Here is an 18229-nt window from a genome sequence, read left to right on the forward strand (position 1 = left end):
GCCACTGTGCCCAAACCAAGGCAGAGCTGGGCTGCCAAGAGCCCACAGATGATTGCCACCGTGCCCGAACCCAGGCAGAGCTGGGCTACCAAGAGCCCACAGATGATTGCCACCGTGCCCGAACCCAGGCAGATCTGGGCTGCCAAGAGCTTACAGATGATTGCCACCGTGCCCAAACCCAGGCAGAGCTGGGCTGCCAAGAGCTTACAGATGATTGCCACCGTGCCCAAACCCAGTCAGAACTGGGCTGCCAAGAGCCCACAGATGATTGCCACCGTGCCCAAACCCAGGCAGAGCTGGGCTACCAAGAGCCCACAGATTGCCACCGTGCCAGAACCCAGGCAGAGCTGGGCTACCAAGAGCCCACAGATGATTGCCACCGTGCCCAAACCCAGGCAGAGCTGGGCTACCAAGAGCCCACAGATGATTGCCACCGTGCCCGAACCCAGGCAGAGCTGGGCTGCCAAGAGCTTACAGATGATTGCCACCATGCCCAAACCCAGTCAAAACTGGGCTGCCAAGAGCCCACAGATGATTGCCACAATGCCCAAACCCAGGCAGAGCTGGGCTACCAAGAGCCCACAGATGATTGCCACCGTGCCCGAACCCAGGCAGAGCTGGGCTGCCAAGAGCTTACAGATGATTGCCACCGTGCCCAAACCCAGTCAGAACTGGGCTGCCAAGAGCCCACAGATGATTGCCACAATGCCCAAACCCAGGCAGAGCTGGGCTACCAAGAGCCCACAGATGATTGCCACCGTGCCCAAACCCAGGCAGAGCTGGGCTACCAAGAACCCACAGATGATTGCCACCGTGCCCGAACCCAGGCAGAGCTGGGCTACCAAGAGCCCACAGATGATTGCCACCGTGCCCAAACCCAGGCAGAGCTGGGCTACCAAGAGCCCACAGATGATTGCCACCGTGCCCGAACCCAGGCAGAGCTGGGCTACCAAGAGCCCACAGATGATTGCCACCGTGCCCAAACCCAGGCAGAGCTGGGCTACCAAGAGCCCACAGATGATTGCCACCGTGCCCGAACCCAGGCAGAGCTGGGCTGCCAAGAGCTTAAAGATGATTGCCACCATGCCCAAACCCAGTCAGAACTGGGCTGCCAAGAGCCCACAGATGATTGCCACCGTGCCCAAACCCAGGCAGAGCTGGGCTACCAAGAACCCACAGATGATTGCCACCGTGCCCGAACCCAGGCAGAGCTGGGCTACCAAGAGCCCACAGATGATTGCCACCGTACCCAATCCCAGGCAGAGCTGGGCTACCAAGAGCCCACAGATGATTGCCACCGTACCCAATCCCAGGCAGAGCTGGGCTACCAAGAGCCCACAGATGATTGCCACCGTGCCCGAACCCAGGCAGCGCTGGGCTACCAAGAGCTTACAGATGATTGCCACCGTGCCCAAACCCAGGCAGAACTGGGCTGCCAAGAGCTCACAGATGATTGCCACCGTGCCCGAACCCAGGCAGAGCTGGGCTGCCAAGAGCCCACAGATGATTACCACTGTGCCCAAACCCAGGCAGAGCTGGGCTACCAAGAGCCCACAGATGATTGCCACCGTGCCCGAACCCAGACAGAGCTGGGCTGCCAAGAGCTCACAGATGATTGCCACCGTGCCTGAACCCAGGCAGAGCTGGGCTACCAAGAGCTCACAGATGATTGCCACCGTGCCCGAACCCAGACAGAGCTGGGCTGCCAAGAGCTCACAGATGATTGCCACCGTGCCCGAACCCAGACAGAGCTGGGCTGCCAAGAGCTCAAAGATGATTGCCACCGTGCCCGAACCCAGGCAGAGCTGGGCTGCCAAGAGCTCACAGATGATTGCCACCGTGCCCGAACCCAGGCAGAGCTGGGCTACCAAGAGCCCACAGATGATTGCCACCGTGCCCGAACCCAGGCAGAGCTGGGCTACCAAGAGCCCACAGATGATTGCCGCTGTTATTGACTTTGTGGAGATTGAATCACTGATATGTAATTGTTTTGTCTTTCCAATTAGTTTATTGATGGTCGACTGGAGAAACTTAACTCGGGGCACGGATTCTCCGGCATGTTTGAAGAGGAGATAACTTCAGGTACATTCCGTGACGGTATTTCATTTTTATTGATAATAACTTTTGTTGTTGTTGGAAAAATATATATTAGGAATAAAAAAGGGAATCTTGCTGTAGTTTTGATAAAATCACTGTTTTATGAGAAGATTATCACTAAAGGACTAGTAAACCTGCTGCCATGTAGTCCTCCATATTTATGAGCTCTGTATAACCCTCCCCCATAACTGATAGGCAGTTTTCTGCCTATGCAGAGTGTACATAAAAAGCTACCAATCAGTGGTGTTATCGAGGTTATACACAGCTCAGCATTCAGAGAACCGATACAGTTGTGCTCAAAAGTTTACATACCCTGGCAGAATTTTTTGCTTTTCTGGCCTTTTTTCAGAGAATATGAATGGTAAAACCAAAACGTTTTCTCCACTCACAGTTAGTGGTTGGGTGAAGCCATTTATTGTCAAACTACTGTGTTTTCTCTTTTTAAATCATAATGACAACCCAAAATATCCAAATAACCCTGCCCCTACATTGTGCTGCTCTCAGAAAGAAAAAAAAAAACGAAATAGTAAAAAGTTGGTGATAGATTTCCTTTTAGGTTTTTTGTTTTATTGATTTTATTAATTTTTGTGTGTCTTTCAGGAAATGCACGGTCATACCAACAGTGGATGAACACAATGAAGGTAAAACTAATGTTCTTATTTTTCTAATCCGTTATAGAGATCAGGATGATGCAGGTCTGAATTAGTGCTAATCTCTGAAAGATTTTATGTTTGGTTGTAATCCATTCTGTAAAAATGCTCTCAGAATCGATACATCCAACATACTGATACAACTTTCACAGCAAATGTCCAACTATACACATTACTATCACAGTAATATTAGCTTTGGCTTATTTTACCCCAAAACTTTAATGTTGACTACTGTTACTATCCGTTGAGTGGCCACTTGTCAGCACTCCCTTCCACATTGGGAGGTGGGTGCTCCCCATGATGTCACAAGGACACTTACCGGCCAGGACGCGTGCACATTTGGCAGGTATCATACCCCTGACGTATGCACTATGGCACGTGCACACCTTTTGGCAGGTATATGTGGACCCCACGTCATCCGCGCCCCTCACCTCCCGATGTGGGAGTCAACTTCTCAGAACAGTCCTTTCTTTTTCAAAAGGATGCTAAAGAAGTAAACCTTAACATGTGGCTAACCATGGTCTAAAGTTAATGCTCACGGTTAAATACTATTGTGTTTGTTTTTTTGTTATATTTTTTTTATCTAAAGAGTCTTAAAATATTAGATGACATCTTTATAGTGCTCAGGTCTTTATTATTTTGTGATCTCCCCCTTAGTTGTCTGTAGCTTTTCTTTTTTAGCATTTTTCGATGTGTCTGTAACATTTGTCCAATTTACAGAAAGGGGGCGCTCTAATTAATACTGCGGTGATTAAAGCCAGCCCAGCGATGAAGAACGCCTACATGTATGTAAGTATGCTGAAAAAGGAGAAACGAGCCCCTACCGCCCTATATTTAACATTAAAAACGCATTCGTTTTTTTTGTATGCGTTTTGCCGCGTTTGACGACGCATGCGTCATTTCTATGCTTGCGTTTTGTTGCGGAAATGCAACATGTAGTAATTTCTAGAGGCGTTTTTTTGCCGCAAAAAAACGTATTGCTGTCTATGTAAACGCATGCGTTTTTAAGCACATGCGTTTGGTTGCGTTTTTAAACGCATGCATTTTAATAGAGAAAAACAAGTCTACACACTGATAAGCCACCCCCCACCATCAAGGTGATAAAGGGATCCAAACCCTAGCCCTAAAGGTACCGTCACACTTAGCGACGCTGCAGCGATACCGACAACGATCCGGATCGCTGCAGCGTCGCTGTTTGGTCGCTGGAGAGCTGTCACACAGACCGCTCTCCAGCGACCAACGATGCCGGTAACCAGGGTAAACATCGGGTAACTAAGCGCAGGGCCGCGCTTAGTAACCCGATGTTTACTCTGGTTACCATCCTAAAAGTAAAAAAAACAAACACTACATACTTACCTAACGCTGTCTGTCCCCAGCGCTCTGCTTCTCTGCACTCCTCCTGTACTGGCTGTGAGCACAGCGGCCGGAAAGCAGAGCGGTGACGTCACCGCTCTGCTTTCCGGCTGACCGACGCTCACAGACAGTACAGGAGGAGAGCAGAGCACAGCGCTGGAGGACAGATGGCTGTAGGTAAGTATGTAGTGTTTGTTTTTTTTACTTTTAGGATGGTAACCAGGGTAAACATCGGGTTACTAAGCGCGGCCCTGCGCTTAGTTACCCGAAGTTTACCCTGGTTACCAGTGAAGACATCGCTGAATCGGTGTCACACACGCCGATTCAGCGATGTCTCCAGGGAGTCCAGCGACCAAATAAAGTTCTGGACTTTATTCAGCGACCAACGATCTCCCAGCAGGGGCCTGATCGCTGCTGCCTGTCACACTGGACGATATCGCTAGCGAGGACGCTGCAACGTCACGGATCGCTAGCGATATCGTCTAGTGTGATGGTACCTTAACCCATCAAGGTGATAAAGGGATCCTAACCCTAGCCCTAACCCTAACCCATCAAGGTGATAAAGGGATCCAAACCCTAACCCTAGGGATCCAAACCCTAACCCTAACCCTAGGGATCCAAACCTTAACCCTAGGGATCCAAACCCTAACCCTAGGGATCCAAACCCTAACCCTAACCCTAGTGACCCTAACCCTAGCCATTTCTATTTATAGTGGGTTTTCTAGTTGATTTTTATGATTGGCAGCTGTCACACACTCGCTTTTTATTCCAAAAAATATTTTTTGCGTTACCACATTTTGAGAGCTACAATTTTTCCATATTTTGGTCCACAGAGTCATGTCACACGCCCTCTGTAGTCCCATTGGCGGTGTCTGGATCTTGATTTTTCTCTTGTGAAATTTCTCATCATGCGTATCAAAAACGCAAACGCGGTAAAAAACGCATGTAAACGCGTAAAAACGCGGCGTTTTTTTACCGCATACGAAAACGCATGCGTCTAAAAACCGCAGCGTTTGTACGCGTTTACATGCGTTTTTTTCACCACCTGCGGATGCGTTTTAAACGCTGCGTTTTTAAACGCAAATGTGAAACTAGCCTAATATTGTACTTGTACAAGTGTAGGGACACTGCAGAAGAAAGCATAGATATGGCCATGGCGGAGTCCTGCCACTCATAGCTTTACTAATTAGTCTGTGTTTGTCTGCAGGCCAAACAAGGCATCAAAGAAGTGAAGAGCAAGCTGAAGAATAAGGTAGTAGTTACCATGGATCCATATGGTTTTCTCCCAGGAGTACATATTGGACCCGTCTCAGACAAGCATTACAGATGCCAGTCCCGGCCTGACAGCGGATCCGAGAGCCCGATCTAGCAGGTCCATTCCTGACGTGGCTGGGTCCGTTAATGAGTGGTCAGGCCGGGACCGGCATCCATAATACAGATGTACAATGCCCCTGGTATATGCTTGTCTGGAGCCGGACACATTCTTATGTTATTTACTATTTTATTTTGCTTATTATAAGTCTTTATTTTACCAATTTTTCACTTTTGAATTCTCATGTAAAGCTTAACCTTTCAGATTCACCATTGTAACCTCCTCCATAACGGAAACATTTGTACACCAGAGATTCAGTAATGGGTTTTATCTGTGGCGCTCAGCAGATTCAAGGCCCAGTGCAGTTCAGACCCCAGTAATGAGCCCATCCCTCTCATTGTAAACAAGTGGTTCTCTTGAGCTACGTTCCCATTAGCATTGCGTCGGGCGCAGCCGCGGCGACGCATGCGTCATGCGCCCCCTATATTTAACATGGAGGGCGCATGGACATGCGTTGCACTTGCGTTTTGTGACGCATGCGTCACTGTGGCGCATGCGTCAGGGCGCAGAGGACGCTGCATGATGCAGTTTTTTCTGCGCCAAAAACCATGCAAAAGTGGACGCATGCGTCACAAAACGCTGCGTTGTGCATGCGTTTACATTTGCGTTGTGCGTTGCATCGCCAAAGCTGCACCGCACAACGCAAATGTGAACGTAGCCTTATTCTGTCAGATTACAAGGCTCCATGGTCGGGTCTTAGTAAGTTGATCAGTATAAGGCCACGGTCACACGTTCAGTATTTAGTCAGTATTTGTAAGCCCAAACCAGGAGTGGGTGATAAATACAGGAGTGGTGACGTGACGCGTTTCTGTTATGCTTTTCCTCTGATTGTGTCGCTCTAGGCTTACACATACTGATGTAAAATATTGACCAAACTCTGCAGTCCCATGGACAATTATGGGACTGGGCCACCGCTCTTGGCATTGTAATGCCTGATATTTGGTTCCCATTGATCAACTAAGTTATTTTCTATCACACTAGAAAAATGTGACGTTGCTGTAAATTGGTTACTACAAGCAACCGGGACAGTTGTAATTACTACATAGTATAATACATGTAGGGGAGGAAAGGAGGAGGACGGGATTGTAGATGCGGAGGAGGATAGAGCTCACCACGCTTGCTTGTCGGATAGACCTCTGAGAAGCTCGAGAGCGGCGGGTCCTGCAGATGAAGCTCAGCAAAATATGACGTGAAGAGGAAACCTTTCGGCACATCCGTCCAGTAAAATAAAAATCCTTTATTCAAAATCTATTAAAACACATGGATTCATACAAAAACGTTCAAAACTGACACATTTTGGGCTCAACAAACCCTCTAAACCATAGGGATTTTGTTTCAATGGATTTTGAATGAAGGATTTTTATTTTACTGGATGGACGTGCCGGGAACTTTCCTCTTCACTTCGTATTTTGCCCTGGGATTGTGCCGTCTGGATTATTGTGTTTGATACTGTGTGTGTTAGGCCCTTGTAATATCCTAACAAGATGTTAATATCTGAGAGATTGAAATTCGGCTGCCTCGGCACAGTTGCATGTGGAAGCATAAGAGAATTTCAGCCCTGATTACCCCATTATCATAAATGATGCTCCTTGCGATACATGTTTCTAAAGCGTAGGGTAAAAGCAGCTGCCAGACACCATTTGGTGCCACTGATTGCTCAACAAGTCCAAGGTGTGTGGGATTGTCCTCCCCTGGGGACATTTTTACTTGCATAGATTCATTTATTTGAGGCTAAAAGACATTTTTGCAATTCCGCTTCATAACAAATTTTGCACCATTTTGATTTTTGCTTCCTGCTCATACAACTGTGTTGTGATCTGTGATCATACATGAGCTAAGAGATAAGAAAACTGAGGTCAGTATAAGAGATAGAAACGCTCCCATTGGGCTCTCAGAAAGAAATCACTGACAGATTCTCAGTTAACCCATTCTGCAGCCAACAATACAAAGTACAACGAGACCATAGAAGTAAAACAGTGCAGAATTTTTATTGAAACCCAATTTGCAAAGATTAATGTTGGCCAAGAACTCATACATTTAAGTAAGAAAAAATATTCCCAAAGATGGACAACCCCATCCACAATGGACGCACCAAGATGTGTATATTTGATGATAGCTATTTCTTTGTTTAGGGTGTAATGTCCCTTGATAAGGGGTCAATAGAAACACAATAGAAAATAATATAATTGGAAACCGGAGCAACTGTACTTATGGTGACCCATCACATGGAGGCCTATAATGACCAGCCTGCGCTACACAAAAGAAAGCTACAATCTGATTGACTTCTGTGTCCAGCAAAAAAAGGATTTGTTTTGTCCGCTTAAAATATTTACTATAGACAAATACAATGAAATGCTTTTGTATGCTGCATGTCACTAACCGCATGTGTTCTGCATGCTTTATATGTGTTTGGTACATCTGTTGCAGGAAATTGAGGAGGAAAGTTCTATGGACGGGTTGGAGTCCTTGAACTCTAATACCTTCCCTTTAAACCACGCAAAGCAACTTAGCTTTGAGAAGCGGAAACTCTCTCAGGTGAGGACATATGGGACATCATGGGGGCAAAACCTCTAATTCTAGGTCACTCCAAGAGCAACCTCATCTGTACCCTATAGAGTTCACAACTGGGAACCTGTGGCCGAAAGCTGCACCACATTTACTGGGCATTTATGGGCATGCAGACAACCGTGCTAGGCTGAAACTACCTCTCACACGGTTGATCCTAGATTACCCTGCCTTGCAGCGGAGGTTGGCACCCTACACATATATACGAGATAGGCGCCCCCGCTCACTGATGGCTATCCCTGTAACTCCTATATGTCAACTATAAATAATGTGATGCATGCAAGCCACCATTCTGACATAGGAGGAAAAAATATTTGCCAATCGATATTTAAGTACAATAGCGGCAACCATAGGACAGTGTGAAAAGGGTGAATAACTGACATAAAGTGCTTAATACACACTAAGTACCTCTCTATACCTGCTCCCTGCTGATCTGCCTCCTGCCTGTCAGTGGGGGTTGGCACCCTACTGTTCAGCGGATATGGCGCCCCACTCATCGTCGACATACCCTACAAGCAAGCCCCACCGAATACACTAATCGCCAGAGGCGTTCGTCTATGAATACATCAGAAATAAGTACCCCGTTGGTATAACTGTCATATATATATATATCGCAAAATGGGATCACAGTTGTGTATTAGTACTGTACCCATAAAGCCTGCCTGAATTCTAAGGCTATATTCACACTTTGCGGATTTTGCTGCGGATCCGCAGCGGATTTGACCGCTGCGGATCCGCAGCAGTTTCCCATGAGTTTACATTACAATGTAAACCTATGGGAAACAAAAAACGCTGTGCACATGCTGCAGAAAAATCCGCGCGGAAACGCTGCGGATTACATTCCGCAGCATGTCACTTCTTTTCTGCGGATTTTCACCTGCTCCAATAGAAAACTGCAATTGAAAATCCGCAGAAGAAAACGCAGTAAAAACCGCGATAAATCCGCAGTAAAAACCGTGATGGGTTTTCACTGCGGAATTTGCAATTCCGCTGCGGAAAAATCCGCAGTGGAATCTGCAAAGTGTGCACATAGCCTAAGTCTTCTGGCCATAATATCTGGGGCCATTTAATGCAACACTCTGGTCAGGGATTAGTGTATTCGGTAGGGCTTGCTTGTAGGGTGAGCCGACGTTGAGTGGGGGCGCCATGTCCGCTGAACAGAGAAAAATCATAAAAACTGAACATTTTGAACGTCGCACAGAGATGTGGGTTTGAATAAACTACACATGTTTTCACCTTGAAAAGGACTTGGAGTGCTGCCTTCTTTTTTCTATTTGGTATACAATTTGGGTGGATGAGTGGACCATTCTACCCAGGAGGCCAGGCACCCACCAGTGAGCATTGTGCTGTTCCAATTTTTTTGTCTATATATATATATATATATATATATATATATATATATATTTCTCACAAAATTAGAATATCATCAAAAGTTAATTTATTTCAGTTCTTCAATACAAAAAGTGAAACTCATATATTATATGGAGTCATTACAAACAGAGTGATGTATTTCCAGTGGTTATTTCTGTTAATGTTGATGATTATGGCTTACAGCCAATGAAAACATAGAATCCTAAATTCGGGCAAACAACCGCACTCAGACAATATTTTGCATCAGAGATATGAAGTATTTATTAGGTAACACCACAGTGGTCAAAAGGAATTCTGAGGTAACGTTTCGACCCGAAAGGTCTTTCTCAAACCTCACTTAGTGAGCAGTGATGGAAGAAAAAGGAGGAGGACGACACTAGTCCGATGAATGGAGATAGAGGCTCCACAAATGGTCCTGAGGGGTAAAGAGGTACGAGGGTCCGGAACAGCACGGACAGGGCGCAGCGTCCCATATCTCTGATGCAAAATATTGTCTGAGTGCGGTTGTTTGCCCGAATTTATGATTGAACTGGATCCAGTCCAGGTTCAGCCAGCACCAGCTACATTCTACAGAGTGCACGCCTTTCCTCCTAACTAATGAAAACATAGAAGTCATTATCTCAGTAAATTAGAACAATTAAGTACAAATGCTTCCTAAGCTTTTAAAAAGGTCCCTTAGTTTGTTTCAGTAGACTCCACAATCATGGGGAAGACTGCTGACAGATGTCCAGAAGGCAGTCACTGACACACTCCATAAGAAGGGTAAGACACAAAAGGCCATTCATTACTAAAGAAGCCGGCTGTTCAGAGAGAGCTGTGTTATGACCTGGTGGTCAGGACAATAATGGACCTGGTGGTTAAGAGCACACGGAAAGACCTGATAGTTACTGATAATAAGGACGAGCTCTCGGACGTGGGAACTCTGCTGACCGCAATCCCTAAACCTATCAAACACACTAGAAATAGCCGTGGATTGCGCCTAACACTCCTATGCAACTCGGCACAGCCTAAGAAACTAGCTAGCCCTGAAGATAGAAAAATAAAGCCTACCTTGCCTCAGAGAAATTCCCCAAGGAAAAGGCAGCCCCCCACATATAATGACTGTGAGTAAAGATGAAAATACAAACACAGAGATGAAATAGATTTAGCAAAGTGAGGCCCGACTTACTGAACAGACCGAGGATAGGAAAGGTTACTTTGCGGTCAGCACAAAAACCTACAAAAAGACCACGCAGAGGGCGCAAAAAGACCCTCCGCACCGACTCACGGTGCGGAGGCGCTCCCTCTGCGTCCCAGAGCTTCCAGCAAGCAAGACAACAATAAAAATAGCAAGCTGGACAGAAAAATAGCAAACCAAAGAAATACAAGCTGGAACTTAGCTTCTGATGGGAAGACAGGTCACAAGAACGATCCAGGAGTGAACTAGACCAATACTGGAACATTGACAGGTGGCATGGAGCAAAGATCTAAGTGGAGTTAAATAGAGCAGCAGCTAACGAATTAACCTCGTCACCTGTGAAACTCAGAAACACCCACCAGAGGAAGTCCATGGACAGAACCAGCCGAAGTACCATTCATGACCACAGGAGGGAGCCCGACAACAGAATTCACAACAGAGCTGTATCCAAGCATAATAACGGAAAGTTGAGTGGGAGGAAAAAGTGTGGTAGAAAAAGGTGCACAAGCAACCGGGATAAAAAGGATTGAAAGCGTTGAAAGGATTGTTAAGAAAAGGCCATACAAAATTTTGGGGAGATTCACAAGGAGTGGACTACCACTGGAGTCATTGCTTCAAGAGCCACCAAACACAGATGTATCCAGGACATGGGCTACAAGTGTCACATTTCTTGTGTCAGCCACTCATGACCAATAGACAACGCCAGAAGCATCTTACCTGGGCCAAGAAGAAAAAGAACTGGACTATTTCTCAGTGGTCCAAAGTGTTGTTTTCAGATTAAAGTAAATTTTGCATTTCATTTGGAAATTAAGGTCCCAGAGTCTGGAGGAGGAGTGGAGAGGCCACAATCCAAGCTGCTTGAGGTCTAGTGTGAAGTTTCCACAATCAGTGATGGTTTGGGGAGCCAGGTCATCTGCTGGTGTAGGTCCACTGTGTTTTATCAAGACCAAAGTCAGCGCAGCCGTCTACCAGGAAATTTTAGAGCACTTTATGTTTCCATCTGCTGACAAGCTTTTTGGAGATGGAAATTTCATTCTCCAGCAGGTCTTGGCACCTGTTCACACTGCCAAAAGTACCAATATCTGGTTTAAAAACAACAGTATCACTGTGCTGGATTGGTAGCAAACTATCCTGACCTTAACCCCATAGAGAATCTATGGTGTATTGTAAAGAGGAAGATGAGACACCAGACCCAACAATGCAGACGAGCTGAATGCTGCTATCAAAGCAACCTGGGCTTCCATAACACCTCAGCAGTCCACAGGCTGATCGCCTCCATGCCATGCTGCCGTATTGATGTGGTAATTGATGCCAAAGGAGCCCCGACCAAGTATTGAGTGCATTTACTGAACATGCATTTCAGTAGGCCAACATTTCAGATGTTGAAATCATTTTTCAAGCTGCTGCTATAAAGTATTCTAATTTACTGAGATAATGACTTTTGGGTTTTCGTTGGCTGTAAGCCATAATCATCAATATTAACAGAAATAAACACTTGAAATAGATCACTCTGTTAGTAATGACTTTATATATTATGAGTTTCACTTTTTGTATTGAAGAACTGAAATAAATTAACTTTTTGATGATATTCTAATTTTGTGAGAAGCACCTGCGCATATGTGTGTATGTATAATATATATGTGTGTGTGTGTATATATATATATATATATATATATATATATATATATATATATATATATATATATATATATAAAATCTATGTGCGTGTGTATATAAATGTGTGTATGTATGTGTATATATATATATATATATATATATATATATATATATATATATATATATATATATATATATATCTGTGCATAAAGCACCTCCAGTGAGGCTTGCTCAGCCTTTACAATGAATGTGTTACCTGAGCTCCCCCTAGTGGTGATTGCAGAAATCTGAAATTTTCTTGCACTTGAATAAAATGTTTCAAATTCACCAGAGTCACACACCTGAATATTTTGGCTGCCCATGCACCAGAGTGTGAAATCTGTGTGCCGGCTGTGGGCTTGATAAATTTCCGCTACTTGTATGCCCCTCCACCACCCAATAAACCCCACCCATTTATTATAAAAGCCTTTTCTGAGCCTTTAGTTAGTGGCTCACCTCAGCGACCCCAGACAGGTGACGAATGATGTGAGGCCCGTGCTAGCGAGACCCTGCTGGGCACCGTAGGCTCCTGTGTGACCCTGTGCTGCTTTGCTCAGAGGCTCGGTATGGTCAGTGCCAGGAGACATTTGGCAGTGCCCACTCCCCTCCTCCAGTTAATCGCTGCTGGTCTGTGTTTAGTGAGAGGACCCCTTCCCCAAGTGTTTGCAGATGCACAGCGGACATTTATCTCCTCTCTGATTTAATGTTGCTTAGCGGACGTCCTAGTTTCCACTGCTCAGGGGCAGATATCCGAGTTCCCCGGCATTTGATGTCATTGGCAGACATGGACGTTAGCTGCTCATCAATGATCCTGGAGCCCCAGAAAGATGAATGAGATGTTCATTAGGCCTGGGCTAGCGGGAAAGGTGGAGCGCCGCCGTCCGCATCACATCCCTGACTTCTCCCCCAGAATCTCCTTTCCCACCGAGGCGGCGCGGGGCTGGTTTGAAGTTGTTTTCTGTCATACTGACACTATTCCCCATAATCTGGTCTCCTCTCCTCTGTGCTTCCCTAATTAGCAATGGTGACTTCCTCGTTAGCCTGGCAGCGTTTGTGAAAATGTCAACATTCTGCTCAAAAAAATCCCCAATTAGATCTGAAAAAACTAGTATCAATTCTGTAGCTCTGCCACCGCCACGGGGGAACATGCATTATGGAAAGTAACCCCCTCAGTGCTTCATTGCACCACCATGCCAGAAAATGAATGAAAAACCTAATTATGAACCATACGTAATGAAACTTTACTCCCCGATATGCCCGCTCGACCCGTAGCGCTTTGCCGGGCAGATATAAGTATTCGTGATACTGACACGTTAGCATCACTCTTAAAGAGCTAATAAATGAGTATTTAAATGATTAGTTGTCTGAATGGGTTAATGACAATCTATGTTCAGTCTGCTCTGCAAATGATTTATAAATCCCTAAAGCTGCATGGTTTTTAATCCGTCCACCGTGATTAAGGTGAAATATGCTGCTTTTCACTTAATGAGTGGTTTTGTAGATGCTATCGCTGCGCACATACAGATAATCCTGGATTTAGCGTATGCGATGGCGTATTACAATCACGCCATGTTGGTGATGCAGCTCGCGAGCGATAACCGCAGTGCACGAAGCCAGAGCTGCTTAGTGCATTAGTAGATCATTCACTGCCCTCTTGTGGTCAAAATATGTAACACGTCAGCTTTTAATTTTTCTTGTACATTGCCCTTCCAAGCTGTGATTTCTGCACTATAAAATTGTTTTCTGTCCACTTTAAAATCGCTTTACAACTTTTTAAGTGATCGTCTTTTTTTCTGTTCAGACACGGATGAGTCGACAGCTGCTCAGCACAGCAAACCATAACTGTGGGTTGGAGGATTCGGACACCGGTGACAGCGCCAGCAAGTGAGTAACACTGCATTTCTCCAGGGCAGGAGGAACATGTTATCTTGACAGCATCAGAAATGCTTTTCAAACTTTTCCAAAAGCTCGGGAGAATCATTTTTACGCACATGTCAATGGCATTATTTATACAAATGGGATTTTGTATTTCTTGGATTTACAGGGTTGACGAGTTTTGATTGCAGGTAGGAATCTGATGGATGAGGGGAAAGCAAGGAAGCCGTAATAATTTATTGTGGCGCTAAATAGCTGGCATTATTCAGCGATGGAAATAAAGCAGTAGAAAGTGTACTTGGAATAAATGAGAATATTCCTTTTCCATAAATTGCTACCATCGATATGAAACACTGCTGAATATAGAGGAACTAAACCTTTATCGTGTATTTTCATATTTCATTATAATTCCAACCATATTAGGGGAGATTGGAGTCCTGAGACTCCCACCGATCACTATATCTGCCTTGCCCGAGAGGTGCATATAGCTCCTGGCTGCGCGTGCTTATAGCTCCTGGCTGCGCGTGCTTATAGCTCCTGGCTGAGCGTGCTTATAGCTCCTGGCTGAGTGTGCATATAGCTCCTGGCTCAGTGTGCTTATAGCTCCTGGCTGCGCATGCTTATAGCTCCTGGCTGCGCGTGCTTATAGCTCCTGGCTGCGCATGCTTATAGCTCCTGGCTGCGCGTGCTTATAGCTCCTGGCTGAGCGTGCTTATAGCTCCTGGCTGAGTGTGCATATAGCTCCTGGCTGAGCGTGCTTATAGCTCCTGGCTGCGCATGCTTATAGCTCCTGGCTGCGCATGCTTATAGCTCCTGGCTGAGCCTGCTTATAGCTCCTGGCTGAGTGTGCATATAGCTCCTGGCTGAGCGTGCTTATAGCTCCTGGCTGAGCGTGCTTATAGCTCCTGGCTGAGCGTGCTTATAGCTCCTGGCTGCGCATGCTTATAGCTCCTGGCTGCGCATGCTTATAGCTCCTGGCTGAGCGTGCTTATAGCTCCTGGCTGAGCGTGCTTATAGCTGCTGGCTGAGAGCGCATATAGCTCCTGGCTAAGAGTGCATATAACTCCTGGCTGAGCGTGCTTATAGCTCCTGGCTGCGCGTGCTTATAGCTCCTGGCTGCGCATGCTTATAGCTCCTGGCTGAGCGTGCTTATAGCTCCTGGCTGAGCGTGCTTATAACTCCTGGCTGAGCGTGCTTATAGCTCCTGGCTGCGCATGCTTATAGCTCCTGGCTGAGTGTGCTTATAGCTCCTGGCTGAGCGTGCTTATAGCTGCTGGCTGAGAGCGCATATAGCTCCTGGCTAAGAGTGCTTATAGCTCCTGGCTGTGCGTGCTTATAGCTCCTGGCTGAGCGTGCTTATTGCTCTTGGCTGAGCGTGCTTATAGCTCCTGGCTGAGTGTGCTTATAGCTCCTGGCTGCGCGTGCTTATAGCTCCTGGCTGAGCGTGCTTATAGCTCCTGGCTGAGCGTGCTTATAGCTCCTGGCTGAGCCTGCTTATAGCTCCTGGCTGAGCGTGCTTATAGCTCCTGGCTGTGCGTGCTTATAGCTCCTGGCTGAGCGTGCTTATTGCTCTTGGCTGAGCGTGCTTATAGCTCCTGGCTGAGTGTGCTTATAGCTCCTGGCTGCGCGTGCTTATAGCTCCTGGCTGAGCGTGCTTATAGCTCCTGGCTGAGCGTGCTTATAGCTCCTGGCTGAGCCTGCTTATAGCTCCTGGTTGAGCGTGTATATAGCTCCTGGTTGAGCATGCTTATAGCTCCTGGCTGAGCGTGCATATAACTCCTGGCTGAGCGTGCTTATAGCTCCTGGCTGCGCGTGCATATAGCTCCTGGCTGAGAGCGCATATAGCTCCTGGCTAAGAGTGCATATAACTCCTGGCTGAGCGTGCTTATAGCTCCTGGTTGAGCCTGCTTATAGCTCCTGGCTGAGCGTGCTTATAGCTCCTGGCTGAGCGTGCATATAACTCCTGGCTGAGCGTGCATATAGCTCATGGCTGAGCGTGCATATAGCTCCTGGCTGAGTGTGCATATAGCTCCTGGCTGAGCGTGCATATAGCTCCTTTCTGAGCGTGCTTATAGCTCCTGGCTGAGCAGGCATATAACTCCTAGCAGAGTGAGCATATAGGTCATGGCTGCGCGTGCTTATAGCTCCTGGCTGAGCGTGCTTATAGCTCCTGGCTGAGCGTGCTTATAGCTCCTGGCTAAGAGTGCATATAACTCCTGGCTGAGCGTGCCTATAGCTCCTGGCTGAGCGTGCTTATAGCTCCTGGCTGAGCGTGCTTATAGCTCCTGGCTAAGAGTGCATATAACTCCTGGCTGAGCGTGCCTATAGCTCCTGGCTGAGCGTGCTTATAGCTCCTGGCTGCGCATGCTTATAGCTCCTGGCTGCGCGTGCTTATAGCTCCTGGCTGAGCGTGCTTATAGCTCCTGGCTGAGTGTGCATATAGCTCCTGGCTGAGCGTGCTTATAGCTCCTGGCTGCGCATGCTTATAGCTCCTGGCTGCGCATGCTTATAGCTCCTGGCTGAGCCTGCTTATAGCTCCTGGCTGAGTGTGCATATAGCTCCTGGCTGAGCGTGCTTATAGCTCCTGGCTGAGCGTGCTTATAGCTCCTGGCTGAGCGTGCTTATAGCTCCTGGCTGCGCATGCTTATAGCTCCTGGCTGCGCATGCTTATAGCTCCTGGCTGAGCGTGCTTATAGCTCCTGGCTGAGCGTGCTTATAGCTGCTGGCTGAGAGCGCATATAGCTCCTGGCTAAGAGTGCATATAACTCCTGGCTGAGCGTGCTTATAGCTCCTGGCTGCGCATGCTTATAGCTCCTGGCTGAGCGTGCTTATAGCTCCTGGCTGAGCGTGCTTATAACTCCTGGCTGAGCGTGCTTATAGCTCCTGGCTGCGCATGCTTATAGCTCCTGGCTGAGTGTGCTTATAGCTCCTGGCTGAGCGTGCTTATAGCTGCTGGCTGAGAGCGCATATAGCTCCTGGCTAAGAGTGCTTATAGCTCCTGGCTGTGCGTGCTTATAGCTCCTGGCTGAGCGTGCTTATTGCTCTTGGCTGAGCGTGCTTATAGCTCCTGGCTGAGTGTGCTTATAGCTCCTGGCTGCGCGTGCTTATAGCTCCTGGCTGAGCGTGCTTATAGCTCCTGGCTGAGCGTGCTTATAGCTCCTGGCTGAGCCTGCTTATAGCTCCTGGTTGAGCGTGTATATAGCTCCTGGTTGAGCATGCTTATAGCTCCTGGCTGAGCGTGCATATAACTCCTGGCTGAGCGTGCTTATAGCTCCTGGCTGCGCGTGCATATAGCTCCTGGCTGAGAGCGCATATAGCTCCTGGCTAAGAGTGCATATAACTCCTGGCTGAGCGTGCTTATAGCTCCTGGTTGAGCCTGCTTATAGCTCCTGGCTGAGCGTGCTTATAGCTCCTGGCTGAGCGTGCATATAACTCCTGGCTGAGCGTGCATATAGCTCATGGCTGAGCGTGCATATAGCTCCTGGCTGAGTGTGCATATAGCTCCTGGCTGAGCGTGCATATAGCTCCTTTCTGAGCGTGCTTATAGCTCCTGGCTGAGCAGGCATATAACTCCTAGCAGAGTGAGCATATAGGTCATGGCTGCGCGTGCTTATAGCTCCTGGCTGAGCGTGCTTATAGCTCCTGGCTGAGCGTGCTTATAGCTCCTGGCTAAGAGTGCATATAACTCCTGGCTGAGCGTGCCTATAGCTCCTGGCTGAGCGTGCTTATAGCTCCTGGCTGCGCGTGCTTATAGCTCCTGGCTGAGCGTGCTTATAGCTCCTGGCTGAGCGTGCTTATAGCTCCTGGCTAAGAGTGCATATAACTCCTGGCTGCGCGTGCTTATAGCTCCTGGCTGAGCGTGCTTATAGCTCCTGGCTAAGAGTGCATATAACTCCTGGCTGAGCGTGCTTATAGCTCCTGGCTGCGCGTGCATATAGCTCCTGGCTGAGCGTGCTTATAGCTCCTGGCTGAGCGTGCTTATAGCTCCTGGCTGAGCGTGCTTATAGCTCCTGGCTAAGCGTGCTTATAGCTCCTGGCTGAGCGTGCTTATAGCTCCTGGCTGAGCGTGCTTATAGCTCCTGGCTGAGCGTGCTTATAGCTCCTGGCTGAGCG

General features: G+C 47.3%; 1 protein-coding gene across 5 annotated transcripts in view; it reads left to right on the forward strand.

Annotated features, from left to right (window-relative positions):
• DENND1B (DENN domain containing 1B) overlaps positions 1-18229 on the forward strand; it is a 270360-nt gene that overhangs the window by 239882 nt on the left and 12249 nt on the right. For 4 of the 5 annotated variants that reach the window (XM_069737361.1, XM_069737358.1, XM_069737357.1 and 1 more), the window contains 6 exons: positions 2007-2082; positions 2698-2738; positions 3468-3536; positions 5308-5352; positions 7900-8007; positions 14043-14125. In XM_069737361.1, coding sequence (XP_069593462.1) covers positions 2007-2082; positions 2698-2738; positions 3468-3536; positions 5308-5352; positions 7900-8007; positions 14043-14125 — 422 coding nt within the window. The remainder of the gene's footprint in view (positions 1-2006; positions 2083-2697; positions 2739-3467; positions 3537-5307; positions 5353-7899; positions 8008-14042; positions 14126-18229) is intronic. The other variant, XM_069737359.1, reaches the window with a different exon arrangement.

This window comes from Ranitomeya imitator, chromosome 8 (genome assembly GCF_032444005.1).
Source record: "Ranitomeya imitator isolate aRanImi1 chromosome 8, aRanImi1.pri, whole genome shotgun sequence".
In the NCBI taxonomy this organism is placed as follows: domain Eukaryota; kingdom Metazoa; phylum Chordata; class Amphibia; order Anura; family Dendrobatidae; genus Ranitomeya; species Ranitomeya imitator.